General features: G+C 35.3%; 2 protein-coding genes across 2 annotated transcripts; one reads left to right on the forward strand and one right to left on the reverse strand.

Annotated features, from left to right (window-relative positions):
• Window positions 1-3,993: 3,993 nt before the first annotated feature.
• rbis (ribosomal biogenesis factor) lies at window positions 3,994-6,720 on the reverse strand. The gene is made up of 3 exons (XM_058765563.1): window positions 6,331-6,720; window positions 6,078-6,194; window positions 3,994-4,612 (listed from the first exon to the last, which is right to left on the reverse strand). The coding sequence occupies exons 1-3, from the start codon at window positions 6,439-6,441 to the stop codon at window positions 4,544-4,546; spliced, it is 297 nt and encodes a 98-aa protein (XP_058621546.1). The 5' UTR covers window positions 6,442-6,720; the 3' UTR covers window positions 3,994-4,543.
• A 1,795-nt stretch (window positions 6,721-8,515) lies between these two features.
• On the forward strand, window positions 8,516-15,826 carry ca2 (carbonic anhydrase II). Its single transcript, XM_058765976.1, has 7 exons — window positions 8,516-8,814; window positions 9,824-10,021; window positions 10,735-10,853; window positions 10,945-11,037; window positions 11,738-11,800; window positions 11,903-12,058; window positions 13,922-15,826. Exons 1-7 carry the CDS (start codon window positions 8,781-8,783, stop codon window positions 14,039-14,041), a joined length of 783 nt encoding a protein of 260 aa, XP_058621959.1. The 5' UTR covers window positions 8,516-8,780; the 3' UTR covers window positions 14,042-15,826.
• The last annotated feature ends 1,633 nt before the right edge of the window (window positions 15,827-17,459 follow it).

The raw sequence follows: 17,459 nt of genomic DNA on the forward strand, positions 1-17,459 counted from the left end.
CTGTACATAGCCTACCGGTCAGAGGGTCTATTCCTGTTATAAAATAAACGGCAAAATGGAGCTCATGTATGATGAGAATATCTGTTGCTATGTGTGAGCCTTCAGTGTCCATGAACGCTTTCAAATGGTTCGCTACAGACTTTTGTCAGACGCCATGATGAATTCAGTGGGATAAAGCTCTCGTACCCTCCATAGACAGCAAGGTTACTACCACAGTCAAGGCACAGAAACTAAATAGCCTAGTAGGCCTATTCTCTTAGCTTCGTAAATTACGGTTGAACAACTAATGTCACATGGACTGTTTTACCGATGTTCTTACTGCATTTCTGTGCATTGAATGTGGCAGTTCCCTTGCTGTCTATGCAGGGTCAGAAAGCTCTCGGATTTCATCAAAAATATCTTAATTTGTGTTCTGAAGATGAACAAAGGTCTTACGGGTTTGGAGCGACATGAGGGTGAGTAATTAACGAAAGAATTTTCATTTTTGGGTGAACTAACCCTTTAATGCAGATGAAAACAATGCTGTGAGGGAAAACTTACAATATTTATAAAATCATGTAATTTTCACAACTCAACTGTTTTTATGGAGATTGTTTTTTTGTGGAAAGTTTTGTCAGCTGAACTTTTGGCATGTTGTTAAACAACATACCCCATTGAACCCACTGCACATCTATTCCTCAAAGCCTCGTTTTCATTTCTGTCAGAAATTAAATATGGTGCTACCCTGACTATGGCAACCGAGCAGCGGGGGATTGTGGGATTGACAGCAGAATGGGGCAACCCTGTGAGTGTCAAAAGATTGAGAAAGTTTGCTCTGAGGAGAAGGCACTTAGACTGTCAACAGCATTTTGAAAGCAGCCAAAATTGTTAGAGTTTCCAGTGAGTTCAGTGCTCAAATCATATTATAGACAATGTGTGCGGGTGCTTCTTCAACAAGTTAAGATGATGATTTCTTTCCATCACATGTAACATTAAGGGGCTGTTCACATAGAATACATTTTTGCATTCAGCTGCGTTTTCTCCATTCCCCAACCCAATGCAAATGTGTTAGATTGACATGTTTGACCATTATGTTCACAACTCACATTTCTTGCAGCGTCTCCTGCACGACATGGCTTTCTAAAAACATGGTAATTAAGTTAAAAGAACTTCAGCTTTTCATTCCACTGCCTTTGATAAAAAAAAAACGTTTTGTGATTGGTCCCTAACTTGACACGCCTCTTAAAAATGCGACACTCATGTGTAAGACACTGACAAAAAAACAAAACAAAACAAAAAAAAACATGAAACTGTCTGTCTAGCATATGTTTACATAGAAAAATGGTTTAAAGCAGTGCAGTGGAACACAAACACGATCATCTAAACGATCATGATGATCATCAAAACAGTGAAATATTAATGTGACAATGATTTAAATAAATTACTATTGTGACTGTCACATAGTGATTTCCACCACAATGAACAATTTTTCCACAGTATTTTTTTCCCCCCAAAAAAGCTTACCAAAGAGATAAAATATTGAAAAATCACCGCCTTGAGTTGCTCTCTTACAAGTATCGTAACCAATAAGCAGCTGGATCACAACTGATCTGAGATAAATACAAGCACCAGAACCAAATGTGTATCTCATTGCCAATGCAGGGCACTGCAAAGCGCTACTGAGGAATTAACATTGATTGACTCTTTATCCAGCTCTGGTTTCTAGGGGACTGCATCAATACCAGCTCGACCTCACAGTTTGTGGCTGATCCGACCTGTTTTGAAGAACTCTAGGAGGTTTTGCAGGCGGCAACAGCAGCGGTGCGTGGAATTCTAAGTGCTTTCCATCAGACAGTATCAGTAATGTTGAAATTACCAGAGACCAAGATAATGCTGAGCTTCACCACACTAATGCAGTGCCAAATTGCTGACAGAGTCTGCTCGTAAAGATCCATATACTTTCCCATATAAAACCCTTTCCCACATAAACAGGCGTCTGGAAATGATATCATCTGTGGATATGTGACAAATGAACGCGAGACTGAGCCAAAGAACAGTCTAAGGTGGCACATTAGTTCTGTGAAGAGAACGTGTGCGTGTTTGAGTGTGTCAGACTCGAGTTTTATGCTGTGCAAGATTGTGCAGAGCTCAGAATCTCACTGCAAAGCATCAGGAAGATCAGAAGAACGCTTGACAGCTGTGGAGAAACCGTTTGTGTGTGGATTTTTACCATCTCACACACACACACACCTACCTCTTCCCCTGACCCTCGGCGCAAATCCCCATTTCCTGTTTGAGGAAGATTTGGACAGCTAGTGCTCAACAACTGTTTGTTATTGTGCGTAGACAGCAATCATGTTTTTCTGCAGAACGACTTTGCAAACGATGAACAACATGTATTGAAGAGATGATTTACCAGTCGAATTATATATTTATGCTTTTCACTGCCTTATGAAAGACCCCCAGCTGTTCCGAGAGACAACGTAAACAGCTGCTGAAAAAGCCAAGCACAAAATATGGATCCTAGCACATAAAAAATGCTATTTCACAACATTCTCAATTTTGAGCGATGTGAGACATACATTGACAGCCAAATTTGCACAAATCTCTTAGTGCCTGCAGATTTTTATTATTCATAAAAATGTCAAAAATAGCCTTTTGGAGGGAAAAATAGTTTAACTTAAAAGAGAAAACAACGTGCATTATGATATTGAGCTTACTTTACGGCTTAAGGTATATCGCTACTGTGTATAATTATGTTACACAATGAGAGAGCAGCTCATTATTTTCATCCTCTTAAAGGTTTGATATATTCATGCATCCAAGTCTTCAGTTAAAAGCTCGATGGCAGATTGAATGAATCTCAACACCCACAAATGTTCTGCATAGACCACGATACTGTCAGGATGGCATATACGCACCAGTGAACTCTCATACTACTCTCAGACTAGAGAAAGGTTTAAACAGACAATGTGTAAAGCCACACTCCAAAAAAAATATTGTGTTACACAGAACCTTTAAGTGAACAGTTCTTAAAAGAACCATTTTTTTTCTTAGTGTAAAGAATGCTTACACAATCTAAACCTTGTGTAACCTTGTTTCATGGATGTTAAAGGTTCTTCATGGATCATAGATGCCAATAAAGAACCTTTATTTTTAAGAGTGTATTAGAAGCATGCTTGTTTTTCTTAAACACTGCATGCTTCATTGTGTCAGCCACAGATGCACACTTTAGTTCAAAATGCCTGTTTATTAAAAAATAATCTTGTCCTTGCATTTAGTTATATCTAAGTGAATAGGAGAAAAATGTGTATATGTCTGGTGATCTGCAGTCTTGCTGTTAATGCAGTGCTAATATTATAAATGTCTGGCCTCTAGTGGTCTTGAGCTGTTATCACAACACATAGGAAATAAAAAAGGAATATTCACATTAAAAGAGCGTCTCTCAAACATAAAAACTTAAAATAAAATATTTGTGGTTGGCAAGATGTCTTTTATGTTCACCAATTTATTTGATTAAAATACAATAAAAACTAATATTGTGTAATATCACACTTTTCTACAAGCTGAATTCTCAGAAGCCTTTACTCCTGTCTTCACTGTCTCATGATTCTTAAGTCATTCGTACAGTGCTAAAGAAAAAAATGTTTTTATTATCAATGCTAAGTTATGCTGTATATTTTTGTGGAAAACATGATACATCTTTTCTGCATTTTTTTGATGAATAGAAAGTTTAAAACAGCATTTATATTAAACAGAAATCTTTTGTAATATTACAAAGGACTTTACTGCCACTTTTGATCAATATCATGCATCTTTTCTAAATAAATAAAAAAAAAATTTTTTTTTGAATGTATTAATTCACAATCTACATAAACATACACAAACAACTGTCTCATTCATCCATTTTATTTGTTCTCAAACGCATGTTAATTTTTCTGTGATCATAAACCAGCACAAAGGACTCAAGATAAATTTTGCAAACAGGAATTAAAGTAGAACTATACTCTAAAATGAAAATGAATTCACTTCCATTTTATTAATATGGGTTTGGAACCACCTCTAAAGGAAATAAAACACCAGCTAACGATCTCATTAGCAGCGACTCGAGTGGACATCTCTCTTTCCACTGGGTCACAAGTTCAAACATTGATCCGAAGAATATATGTTACAGCTGACTCAATACAACAGAAGCACAACTCATTACAAAACAGCTCCGATAGAATGACTTTGTTCCTTATGCTACAGCAAGCATAGACAATATTCAAATCCAAAAAAAAAAAAAAAATCAGTGCTCTAGGAAACCTTACTAATGTATTTTTTTGGACATTTAGCTTGGTTGTGTGATTAGCATACACTGTTGCAGAGTGCATTTACAAAACCAGTCCTACGAGGGCTATAGAAATTATGCAGTTCTGCACCGACTGTAAAAAAATAAACTACACAGAGATATTCATGCAATAAATAATATCGATGATCGGCAGTCATTAAGAACTGTTTTTGTTTGAGTATTTTGGTATGAAGTGTCTGTGATTAGTCCATTTTCAACATGTTAATATGTCTTCTACAGCTGAGAGAAAAGCTGGGCAGCATTATCCACATTGACAGCTTCCCGTGGAGCTTCTCTGACCACCTGAAATATACAGTTTACATGCGATGTGACGGTCAACATTAAGCATTTACAGTGCAAAAAAGCATTTGCAAACATGAGGCATGAAATGTCATTGCATTTGATAGCAAAACATAACAGTGGCATTTAGAGGCAAAGCACAAAAACACTATGCAAAACATTTTATAAAAAGTCAAGTTGCAGAATATAGTTTTATGCAAACGTTTGGGAACCCCTTGCAGAATCTGTGAAAATGTGAATAATTTTAATAAAATAAGAGAGATCATACAAAATGCGTGTTTTTTTTTTTATTTAGTACTGTCCTAAGTAAGGTATTTTACATGAAAGATGTTTGCATATAGTCCACAAGACAAAAAAATAGCTGAAATTATTCAAATAACCCCCTTCAAAAGTTTGGGAACCCTTGGTTCGTAACACTGTGTGTGGTTACCTGGATGATCTACGACTGTTTTTTTGTTTTGTGATGGTTGTTCATGAGTCCCTTTGTTTGTTCTGAACAGTTAAACTGAACACTGTTCTTCAGAAAAATCCTCTGTGTCCTGCAGATTGTTCAGTTTTCCAGCATCTTTTGCATATTTGAACCCTTTCCAGCTGTGACTGTATGATTTTGAGATCCATCTTTTCACACCAAGGACAATTGAGGGACTCAAACAGAACTATTACAGAAGGTTCAAACATTCACTGATGCTCCAGAAGGAAACACGATGCATTAAGAACTGGGGGGTGAAAACTTTTTGAATTTGCAGATCAAGGTAAATTGTACTTAATTTGTCTCCCGGGAAACATGCAAGTATTTTCTGTTGCTTCCAAAGAGCAGTACTAAATGGAAAAAAAAATTGGTTTCAACAAATTGAAACAATTTTCTCTTAGTTTCCTTCTGGAGCATCAGTGAATGTTTGAACCTTTTTTTAATAATGTGTTTGAGTCCCTCAGTTGTCCTCAGTTTGAAAAGATGGATCTCAAAACCATACAGTCACTGCAGGAAAGGGTTCAAATATGCAAAAGATGCTGGAAAACTGCAGGACCTGGAGGATTTTTCTGAAGAACAGTGTTCAGTTTAACTGTTCAGAACAAACAAAGGGACTCATGAACAACCATCACAAAACAAAAAAAAGTCGTAGATCATCCAGGTAACCACACACAGTATTAAGAACCAAGGGTTCCCAAACTTATGAAGAGGGTTATTTTAATAGTTTCAGCTATTTTTTTTTATTTATTGTTTTGTCTTGTGGACTATATGTAAACATATTTTGTGTAAAATATCTTACTTAGGACAGTACTAAATAAAAAATAACACGCATTTTGTGTGATCTCTCTTATTTTATTAAAATTATTCACATTTTCTGCAAGGGGTTCCCAAACTTTTGCATAAAACTGTATTTGGATATTGTGGCTGTTTATTATTAGTTCATGAGTACATGTAATCAAGTTAATACAAATAAGAAAATAAAACAGGAAAAAAACTGACCTTCTGTCCTTTTTTGGGTTCACTGGATGTTGATTTTGATATACTTTTGACATCTCGCTGTACTTCTGTGAACATCTGATTTAAGCTCTCCACTTTTTCATTTCTCAAAGTGTTTATCTGTGGGCAGAATATCAACTTATTTACATTCAAAATCTCTAAAAGTGTGTTCAGTCAAAGACTATAGAATGTCCTTAAAGAGACTTTGGTTCAGTCCTAATGGCGCATCACTGATGTAAACAAAACTTGAACTCACCTGTTTCAAGGAGGTCTTGACGGGTTTCGCTTTGGTCTTGGGTTTTGACTGTTTGTTCGCAACCTGAAATACATTCTGCTGCTTTTTACCTTTCTGTTTATTTTTGGCCATTTCCCCTCTGGATTTTCTGAGGAAAACTCAACGAAGCCGCGATGTAGACGTCTAAAAGAACGTTAAACGACTGATCCAAACACAGACAGCAGTGGCTAGACCACGCTTTGATGACACTAGATTCTAAATTAAACTTGTCTAACAAAACAAATACAACTACATATAAAACGTCGCATCTATTCCATAAATAGAAAAGCGTAGTTTCAACTAGCAGCAGCTCTTCCCAACATCCACGTGTCTGCTGTGACTGTGCTTTTCCTTCACTGTCCAGCTGCACCGGCGCCATCTAGAGGTGTGGAGAAGACGCGAAAATTAAATAATAACTGATCCAGACGTCTGGACACGACTGATTGAGATAAAAATGTTGAAACAACGTATTGCGCACTTTATTTGTCCATTCAACTCTACAAATATGAAATTGAACTACTCTCAGCCGTAAGATTGCAATCAAGTTTCATATTTATAGAAATAATTACACCCCATTATTAAACATTTATTAATTAATAATCCAATACTAATATTATTAATATTATTTATACTTGCCCTCTTGGTTGTACTCCACCCCTCCCCAATTTTGATGAAATCATTATTTGTATTATTATTATTATCATTATGATTAACATTATAGTTATTATTGTTGCTAATAACATTTGTTGTCTCTATTATTATTATTATTAGTCTTTATTTATTTCTATTTTTATATTTATTTATGTTTTTCGTTTGTTTTTGTTTTTTTACTCTACTTATATCTGTTATCAATCTATTATGATGCTATCTCAGTTGTATGCTTCCTTCCCCAACCCTAGATACAATGACACTCACACAAACACATACGCTTTTTTTCTGTTTTATTTTGTTGATTTTTTCTTCTCTTTGTCTTATATGTTATATGTTTGGTATATTATGTATTTGGTACATGTAAACATTGTCACATTCTTTACTTGCATAAAAAAAAAAAGAAATAATTACAAATAAAAAATATCTAGAATAAAGTAATATAGATTAAATTATTAAATTAGATTAAATTAATTTGATAAAATAATTAATGAAACTGTAGGCTACACATACACACACCCTACACCAACCCTACACCTAATCCCACCCCTTACAGGAAACTTTGTGCATTTTTACTTTCTCAAAAAAAAAAAAAAAAAAACTCATTCTGTATGATTTATAAGCTTTTATACCCATGGGGACCTCAATTTAGGTCCCCACCATGACACGAGTTCCCATGAGTCTGTGTGTATTCAGGATATATAAACCTGTACACACCACACACACACACACACACACACACACACATAAATTCATATTTGGTCTACACATATACTTACAAGACAAATTTGAAAGCTACATTTGGCTCTTCTTTATTTGTGAATTTAGCCATGCATTTACTCATTTGTTTGTTTATATATTACAAATTTCGCGGTCGTTTCGACACTCGACCACCAGATGGCAATCAATCACTTTATATTTGCAAGTTCAGATTCAAGTACATTGATAAAGAGCTTTACAAATTCAGAACATTAGTAACTTTACATATGCACATACATTTACAAATAACATACACGCTATTTAAAAACATATCGACTAAAATTGCATTAGTTTCAGTAGCTATCTGCAGAAATTACAAGCTATTTTTCACTATTGTATCCTACAATGTTTATATTAAAATCTACAAAGTTAATATATATTCTTGAGCTAATAATAAATAGTAAAAATAATAATTATAATAGGCTAATAATAATAATGACATGATGCAAATGACTCTGGCTGTTATTAGTGTATCTGTGGTTGTTACATACGCTACACATGGACATATATAGCCTAAAGGCATTATGTTGATAGCACTACATTCATCATTTGAGTAAGGTAGCCCGTTTTGAAAAACATATTTCCATATATCTGTCTTCAGTCACAGGGTCTTTCTTTGTAAAGCGTCAAATACCAGCTAAAGTAGCAGTGTGTTGCGCAAAACCGCCATTCATTCGCTTAGTGATGAATCATTACTATACTCATTGTCCTTATTACTATGTCACACTGTCACTCTACGTCACCAGAACCAGGCGCCACAAGTATCTGATCACGCAATCACAGAATGGTAAGAATGTAGCAGCAGATCAAAGCAGAAGATTCCCTCCGCCGATGAGATCCCGCATTCCGAGAGAGAGGCGGATGGAGAGCGCGCATTATCGATCTCTCTCTGTAGCTCCTCCTGCTGCTGATCACACTCAATGTACGGTCATGTGAAAGCCGCTATATAAACCTCCAGCTCATCTGTCCGAGGACACCGACACTGCTTCAGGACACTTGAAGACTCTTTCGGCGCAGCTGTCATAATGTCTCACGGATGGGGATACGCAGACCATAACGGTAAGACCCCCTATGCAATTAGGATTTTTTTTCATAGGATATGTCAATTTGAAATCTATCATGGATTCTGTCTTTTCTGTCTCATTATCTGCATTTGCCCTCTTTGCAACTAAGACATGTTCATCTTGGCTACAGCACAGTCAGCACTATCAGTGACAAGTGCAAAATGAACAGATTTTATGCATATTTTGTGCACAACTATGCATATAAATTTGTATTTTTGTGTCAAATGTATTGACTTTTTTCTTCACAGGAATGTGGATTTTATTTCATACCAAAGGCAGAAAATACCTTAGACACTGTGCAATTTAAATGCATTTTTCTTTCCATTAAAATGCACAGAAAATAATAATAATAATAATAATTATTATTATTATTCAAAAGAATATAATTAAATATAATTTTTTTTGTACATTTTGTTTGAACATAAATACATTATTATTATTATCATTATTATTATTATTAAAGGCGATGATGTAAGGATATTTTTTCTTCGCATAATTGTGGATTTTTATTTAATCCCAAATGCAGATAATACCGTGGACACTGCAATTCGAATGCATGTTTTAAATGCACATAAATATATTTTTATATTATTATTAATATTATTAAGGTTATTAAATGCAATGATGTAAGGATATTTTTTTCTTCTTTAAATAATTATGGATTTTTATTTAATCCCAAATGCAGATAATACCTTGGACACTGCGATTCAAATGGTGTAAATGCACATAAAATATTTTTTTTATTTATTTATGTAACTAATGAATTAACATATAGGCTACCATTAGTTTCTTTTTTGTACATTTTGTCTCAGATGTTTTTTTTTTTTAACATAAAGGCATATATAATATTTGTATTTTATTTTATTTTATTTTGGCTTAAAGGCAAGGATATAGCTACTGTCAAATGTGCAGAAAGTGGTCTCTAAAATCAAATGTTATGTGCTGTAAATGTATTTTTGTCCCAGATGCATATGATTTAACCTTTGTATCACCTTCCACTGCAGGACCCGAGAAATGGTGTGAAAACTTCCCCGTTGCTAATGGACCTCGCCAGTCTCCAATAGACATTCAACCCAGTGGAGCATCTTTTGATGAATCACTGAAACCGCTTAAACTGCAGTACGACCCCTCCACTTCACTGGACATCCTGAATAATGGACACTCCTTCCAAGTGACCTTCGCCGATGATGACGACAGCTCAAGTTTGTGACCTCTATGTTCATTTTTGATAATCAACTAAGTTACGTCTATTCCTGTATTAATCATTAGCTTTACTTAGGCAGAGGGTTCTTGAAACGACTGCAGTGTTAACCTAGATAATATTTAGAAGGAAAAGTTATATAATAATGAGGCTGCGTCTGACACTAATGCAATCCCGCAGTATTATTGCTGAATATAGCTGCATGCTGCCAAACATGCTCTTTCAGGAAGCATGGGAAAGCATTTCAAAAGTTGGCTTTTGCTCTAACTACATAGTTAAACATTAATTCACAATAGAATGCTGTACTAGAGTGTTTAAAAGTCTTTAAATAGATAGTTTGCACACTATTTTTATAGGTTGTGTTTATTTATGGGTTATAGTTTATTTTATTGCATGTCTAAGCAGGTGTAAAGCCTAAAATTAAATGAATGTGTGAAAATACAAGTGCACCACCTCCTTGACCCTTCAGCTATCTCGTCATCCAGTGACACAGCTATTTGCTTAGAATTATAGGAAATCACACACGTGTTCACACAAATAATTGCACTGAAGCTGCACTGAATGGTTAAAGTGTCATTCATGTGAACTTTGACAGAATCGGTGGATGGAACCTGTGTGGCAAGTTTAATCATGTTTAGCCTGTTTAACAATTGTAAGCTATAGAGTATACTTTGGTGTCACGTTGATCATTTTTTCTGTGTTTGCCCGCATTAGCTCTGACGGAAGGCCCGATCTCAGGCAAATACAGACTCAAGCAGTTCCACTTCCACTGGGGAGCCAGTGATGACAAGGGCTCCGAGCACACAGTCGAAGGGAAATGCTACCCAGCCGAGGTATGAATCTCTGAGCATACTGGGAAAATGAAGATGTGAGATGTTTTCTTTTATAATTAAGTGTTAATGTTCCTAATAATCTCATCTTTAGCTCCATCTGGTCCACTGGAACACAGAATATCCCAGCTTTGGGGAAGCAGCCAGTAAGCCTGATGGTCTTGCTGTGGTTGGAGTTTTTCTAGAGGTCTGTGTGCAGTTGTAGAGCCAATTTACTAACCGCTTTGCAAGCAAACACTGGGACGAGTTCGCTAAAATTATAATTAGAATTCAAATTTACTTTTTTAGAGCCTATTTTCTAACCACTTTGTCAGCAAACACATTTACAAATTTACTAAATAGATGCAGCACTTTTGCTTATGACATTTATGCGCTAAAATAAAATAAAATCAAATAAAAATATTGTGCCTTAGTCACAATCTTTTAAAATGAGTATTAGGCTTTCATTTTAGGCCCTATTTACTAACCACTTTATTAGCAAACACAGAGATGAATTCACTAAATAGTTTCAAATTTTTGCAAAATAAAATAAAGTAAGATAAAATAAAATAAAATAATTATGTGCCTGTCGTATTCTTTTAAAATTGGTATGAAGTCTTTCATTTTTAGGGTCTATTCACTAACCACTTTATCAGCAACACAGAGATTAATTCACAAAATATTATCATCACTTTTGCTCATTATATTTTTGCAAAATAAAAATAAAATAAAATAAAATATTGTGCCTTAGTCACATTCTTTCCACAAATTTTCAAAATTGGGTTGAAGAAAAATGTAAGTCTTACATTTAGAGCATATTTATAAATAAAATAAAATAAAACAGTGTGCCTTAGTCACATTTATCCCACATTTAGGATAAAAGTTAAAAATTGTTGTTTTCTCATCAGATTGGTGCAGCCAATTCTAATATTCAGAAGCTTCTGGATGCTATGGATGCAATCAAGTGCAAGGCATGTCTACCAATTCAATTACATTTTGTTGTCAGTTTTACTTCATGCTAAATATTGAAATAAGTTTTGCTTCATGGTCCATTTGTGCATGTTATATTGCAGGGAATGCAGACCTCATTCACAAACTTTGACCCAACCATCCTGCTCCCAGAGTCTCTGGATTACTGGACTTACCTGGGGTCTCTGACCACCCCTCCTCTGCTCGAGAGCGTCACATGGATCGTCTGCAAGCAGTCAGTCAGCGTCAGCTCAGAGCAGGTCCTGTTATGACACAATTTACACCAGTAATACAAGCATAGATGTGGAATTCACAAGTCACACGCTTAATAGTGAAGTGTGGCATTTCGCATAGCAGAGATTTGGATGTGAATCTTATTCATTCTAAAGCAGAGCAAAGAACACCTTGCTGACTCAACTAAAAATCACAGGCTTGTTAATTTGAACAGGATAAAGTTCACAAATTATGTCTATAAAACACAATTTTGGATAACCTCCTTAGGTTGTGTAATTAATATGAATGAATGAATATATATCTATATAAAAACTGTATTTTTACACTGCAATCACTACTTAAAACATTATGTGAGCTACCCAAATGCATGCAGTCTAGCAAAAAAACCCCATCTAATTATGATTTTATTTAGTCTTTAGGCCTTCCACTTTCAAAACCAGCTAGACATTCGCTCTCATCTGAGGAAATTGTAAAAAAACGTACAAAACCTTCATAGTTAGTTGTATTTTCTTCTCCACTCAACCTCATCTAGCCCTCATGTGAAAATGAACACGACCCTGTCGAATGTTTACATCACAACTTTGGTTCAAGGCTGGTAATATGTACATAACCTCAGGTGGCCAGGCCTCATTTCCTAGCTGCCTGTTCAATTATTGACTTCATGAATATAAAATAACATGACATTCTGTTCAAAATATGAGAATGAATGAAAATGAGTTTGCTTAGGACAGTTGATGTTTAACCAGTTTGCATAACTATAAGCGTTTCCCCAATACAAGTCAAGTCAAATCACCATTATTTTTTATAGTGCTTTATACAGTACAGAGCAATTCAAAGCAGCAAAGCTGTAAACAGTAATTAACAGGAAAATGTTAATGATTTAAAAGAAATAGTGTCATTATTCAGCTCAAGTCAGCTCAGTGTTGATTCAGTTCAGTTCATTCACTGTGTAGTTCATCAGTTGTGAAACAAGTTCAATTCAGTGATAAGCAGTTCTACAGAATGTTATTATTCAGCTCAAGTCAGTTAAATGTTGATTCAGTTCAGTTCACTTCTGCTTGAGTCAGTTTAACGTTGATTCGGTTCAATTAAATTCAGCCTGAGTCAGTTCAGTGTTGATTCAGTTCAGTTCAATGCAGCCCAAGTCAGTTCAATGTTGATTCAATTCAGTGAAATTCAACTTGTTTCATTTCATTGTTGATTCAGTTCAGTTCAGTGCAACTCAAGTCAGTTCATTGTTGAGAAAATTCAGTTCAGTTCAGCTTGAGTCAGTTCAATGTTGATTTAATTCAGTTTAATTCAGCCCAAATCAGTTATTCGTTGATTAAATTCAGTGAAATTCAGCTTGAGTCAGTTCAGTGTTGGTTCAGTTCAGTTCAATCCAACCTGAGTCAGTTCAATGTTGGTTCAGTTCAATTCAGCCCGAGTCAGTTTAATGTTGATTCATTTCAGTTCATTTCAGCTCGAGTCAGTTCAGTGTTGATTCAATTCAGTGAAATTCAGCTTGAGTCAGTTCAGTGTTGGTTCAGTTCAGTTCAATCCAACCTGAGTCAGTTCAATGTTGGTTCAGTTCAGTTCAATCCAACCTGAGTCAGTTCAATGTTGATTCAGTTCAGTTCAATCCAACCTGAGTCAGTTCAATGTTGATTCATTTCAGTTCATTTCAGCTCGAGTCAGTTCAGTGTTGATTCAATTCAGCCCAAATCAGTTCAACGTGATTCAATTCAGTGAAATTCATCTCGAGTCAGTTCAGTGTTGATTCTGTTCTGTTCAATGCAGCTTGAGTCAGATCAATGTTGATTCAGTTCAGTACAGTTCAGCTTTCTATTAAATAAATAGTAACAGATGCTGAAAACTCAGTATTTGTCTTTCTTGCTCTTCCTGTACAGATGAAGAAATTCCGATCTCTGCTTTTTACAGCAGAGGATGAGGAGGCCTGCTGCATGGTGAACAATTATCGCCCCCCTCAACCTCTGAAAGATCGTGAGGTCCGTGCATCTTTCAAATAAAAGACCCCCCGGAACCCTCTTCCTCCCCTTCCCTCCCTTCTTTAGCATGATATGCAAGTGTGGGGCCCCCTGGTCAAGGGCCTCAAAGCACCTTCACCCTCCATGCAGTGATGCTGGGCAACCTGCCAGCTGTCCAGCAGACCAGATGTGCTGTTTGGAGAGTAAAGAGGCTATGCAGGGAATCATGTGTTTGTACTGTCCCTCTCTCTTTCTTTCTCCTTCTTCATTCATTAGTGCAAATGCTTGAATTATTTGGATTTAGTATATGGTGCCAATTTTGTATGATGCTCTGATTTACATGTGATGCATAGACAGACGAGAGAAGTAATATATACATGGGGTATTTAGTATGTAAATTGAGTATTTAAGTATATTTGTATTGCTGTAGAGCAGAGATGCCCAAATCTGGGCCAAGTTGGCCCGTGATGACCTTTGATTTGGTCCGTCATATTATATTTACATTTATGCATTTAGCAGATGCTTTTATCAAAAATGACTTATATTTCATTGATGGTATACATTTTTTATTAGTTCATGCATTCCTTTTTGCACTGAAAAAAAAAAAACATTTAAATAAATAAATAAATAAAACATTTAAAAATGTAAAATTTTTGTTTATTAAATCAATTTTAATATAATATACACTGTTAAAATTGTATAAAATAAAACAAATGATTGCTTATATTAATCAAATAAATTCTTAAATTTTTTAAACAAAACAAGATTAAATAAAACAAAATTTAAAAAAATATATATATTATCAGAGTACAGAAAATACAATTTATTTTCTTTCTACTACAAAATTTGAAATCGAATTCAATGTGTTACTTGCAACTTATTCTAATTATTTGTGAAATTTACCAGCAATATCAGAGCAAAAACTGTTTCTACACCAAATTTTTTTTCAGAGTAGATGGATACAATGCAGCATTTACTTTTGGCTAACAGCCCTCAATCAAGTTTGATTTCTGGTCCTTTGTATAAAAGTTTGGGTACCTCTGCTCTATAAACTAGACCAGCATCTCAGATTAAAATGCAAAGGTATGGCAGATCGGCAGATTCCCCCGAACAGATGCCATCTGTGCTGCTGTCCTTCCCTGCCAGGCTGTAATCTCTGGCTGTCTCAGCAGTGCTGCAGCTTAACGAAACCCAATGCACACTGCTATCAGGCTGCAAGATCTAGAAAATCCTCTATGGTAAATGAACACACGTGGCAAAACGTCCATGTCGGCACGCAGGGAAATCATGCACAAAATCTAGCACATACTGTACAATCAGAGCAGTTTTGATTTGAAGTATTTGTGCCTCAGATAGTAATTGCATTTTCCTGTGTGTTCCTGAAAGATGTCATTTTTAACAATTAATATGCACAAGATTTCAGTTTAAAAGCAGTAGCAATAATTGCATGAAACCCCTATGTAATTCCTTAATGTGCCGTTTCTTGTTCTATGCTTTAATCTTGGACTTTGAGTAATTCGTCTCTTCAACTGTATTGCATAGCGATGCACAAGCAACACAGTGAGTCTTAGAAGCCAACATGCCAATAGACAAATCTTGCAGGTTATGCAAGGAAGTCAACATCAGCTCTTCTAAAGAACTGGGACCAGGGCTCATGTCTTGTGTTATGTGTTTGTAAAGTCAGCAGGTTTTAAATATATTGTGTAGTGTGTTATTGAACGTACTTTACTTGAATTCGAGGGCAATTTGTTAAGCAATATTGTTCAGCCATACTCTGTTCTGCTATTTTCAAAGAGGATATTTTAAGTAAAGATATTTTATGCTTATTCTGTGTTGTGTTTTTGTGATGATTTACTAATGCCCTATTTGAGTGGTAATTGATTTAATATGGGAACATGATGTAATTGCAGCAATTAAAGGTGCTAGGCAGTGATTTTATTGCCACCTATTGAATATGTATGTGTTTTCTCCAACCATCCTAACCAAATTACTTTTTCAGGAATGAGAATAACTTAATTCCCATCAAGTCACATATATTTATATAGCACTTTATACAATACAGATTGTTTCAAAGCAGTTTCATAAACTGGAAAATAATACTGTCAAGTTCATCAATTTTGAAACAAGTTCAATTTCCGCTATACAGCCACTCCACAAAAGACAACAGTGTTATTATTCAGTTCAATGCTGATTCAATTCAGTATCAATGTTGCAAAGTTCATTGATTATGAAAGTATTTCAGCTATAAAGCAGCTCTACAGCTCAACTGTCCCTTCGCAGGGAGTTTGAATGACAGGCGATCTGACCAATCATAATGCTGAATCTGCCATTTTGTCTGACAAACAAACCAGACAGAAGAGTAGATTAATCAAAATACCATGTCCATTCATGTTTATTTCGTGCTTTAAGTAAATATGAAAAGATGTTTGGTTTATCTGCCGCTTGAACTGAGGTGCTACAGTGATCTGACACGACACGTTAAAGAGCCACAAAACAGTATTTATTGTTCGAATTTTTCCAAAAAAGACAAAAATTGAAGCTGAAACATTGTTTCATACCAAAAGTAACTTTAATGTGTTGTGACAGATCGCTGTAGCACCTCAGTTCAAGCGGCACTTGAACCGATCATCTCTTCCTCTCTACTAGTTATACCACAAAATAAATATGAATGAGCTTCAGAAGGTATAGTTTCAACCCCAGAAACACATCGATACACTATTTTTCAAGTTCAAGACCACAACGTTAATCTACTCTTCTCTCTGGTTTGTTTGTTGGACAAAATGGTAGATTCTGTGTTATGATTGGTCAGACCGTCTGTCAATCAAACTCCCTGCCAAGGGTCAAGCTTTTGTGTTCTCATTCAATAGTGTCAGTACAGTTATATTGATAATATTTTCAATATATAAATTGGCCCAAAAGTTGAAAATCTGTGTGCATTTTGCTGCTATTTTGCAGCTAAATTGGGTATTTGGCACAAAACACAAATAAAATAAAATTATCTTCACATGCACACTTCAAAGTTTTGGGAGTGACTAAATTATAATTCCTGAATGCAATTCACGATGACAGTGATAGTTATTGACATTATGGCATCTCGCAGCTGTAAACAAGAAAAGTGAATTAAAGGTCATTCAATATATAATATATAATACATACACTATATATATATATATATATATATATATATATATATATACACACACACACACACACAGTATCTCACAAAAGTGAGTACACCCCTCACATTTCGTCAACCATTTTAGTATATCTTCTCAAGGGACAATTCTATAGAAATGAAACTTGAATATATTTTAGAGTAGTCAATGTGCAGCTTGTGTAGCAGAAAAGATTTACTGTCCTCTGAAAATAACTCAACATACAGCCATTATTGTCAAAAAAGCTGGCAACAAAAGTGAGTACACCCTATACGTGATAACAGCTATACGTCGTTTAACCATGC

Source organism: Onychostoma macrolepis, chromosome 24 (genome assembly GCF_012432095.1).
Source record: "Onychostoma macrolepis isolate SWU-2019 chromosome 24, ASM1243209v1, whole genome shotgun sequence".
Taxonomy (NCBI): domain Eukaryota; kingdom Metazoa; phylum Chordata; class Actinopteri; order Cypriniformes; family Cyprinidae; genus Onychostoma; species Onychostoma macrolepis.

Excerpts from the sequence above, each read along its gene's own strand:
- rbis (XM_058765563.1), bottom strand. The coding sequence starts at position 6,441 with ATGGCCAAAAATAAACAGAAAGGTAAAAAGCAGCAGAATGTATTTCAG. Across the intron at positions 6,195-6,330 it reads TCAAGACCTCCTTGAAACAG|ATAAACACTTTGAGAAATGA; the intron begins GTGAGTTCAAGT and ends TTCTGCCCACAG. Across the intron at positions 4,613-6,077 it reads AACCCAAAAAAGGACAGAAG|GTGGTCAGAGAAGCTCCACG; the intron begins GTCAGTTTTTTT and ends TGTATATTTCAG.
- ca2 (XM_058765976.1), top strand. The coding sequence starts at position 8,781 with ATGTCTCACGGATGGGGATACGCAGACCATAACG. Across the intron at positions 10,022-10,734 it reads CGATGATGACGACAGCTCAA|CTCTGACGGAAGGCCCGATC; the intron begins GTTTGTGACCTC and ends TGCCCGCATTAG. Across the intron at positions 10,854-10,944 it reads GGAAATGCTACCCAGCCGAG|CTCCATCTGGTCCACTGGAA; the intron begins GTATGAATCTCT and ends TCTCATCTTTAG.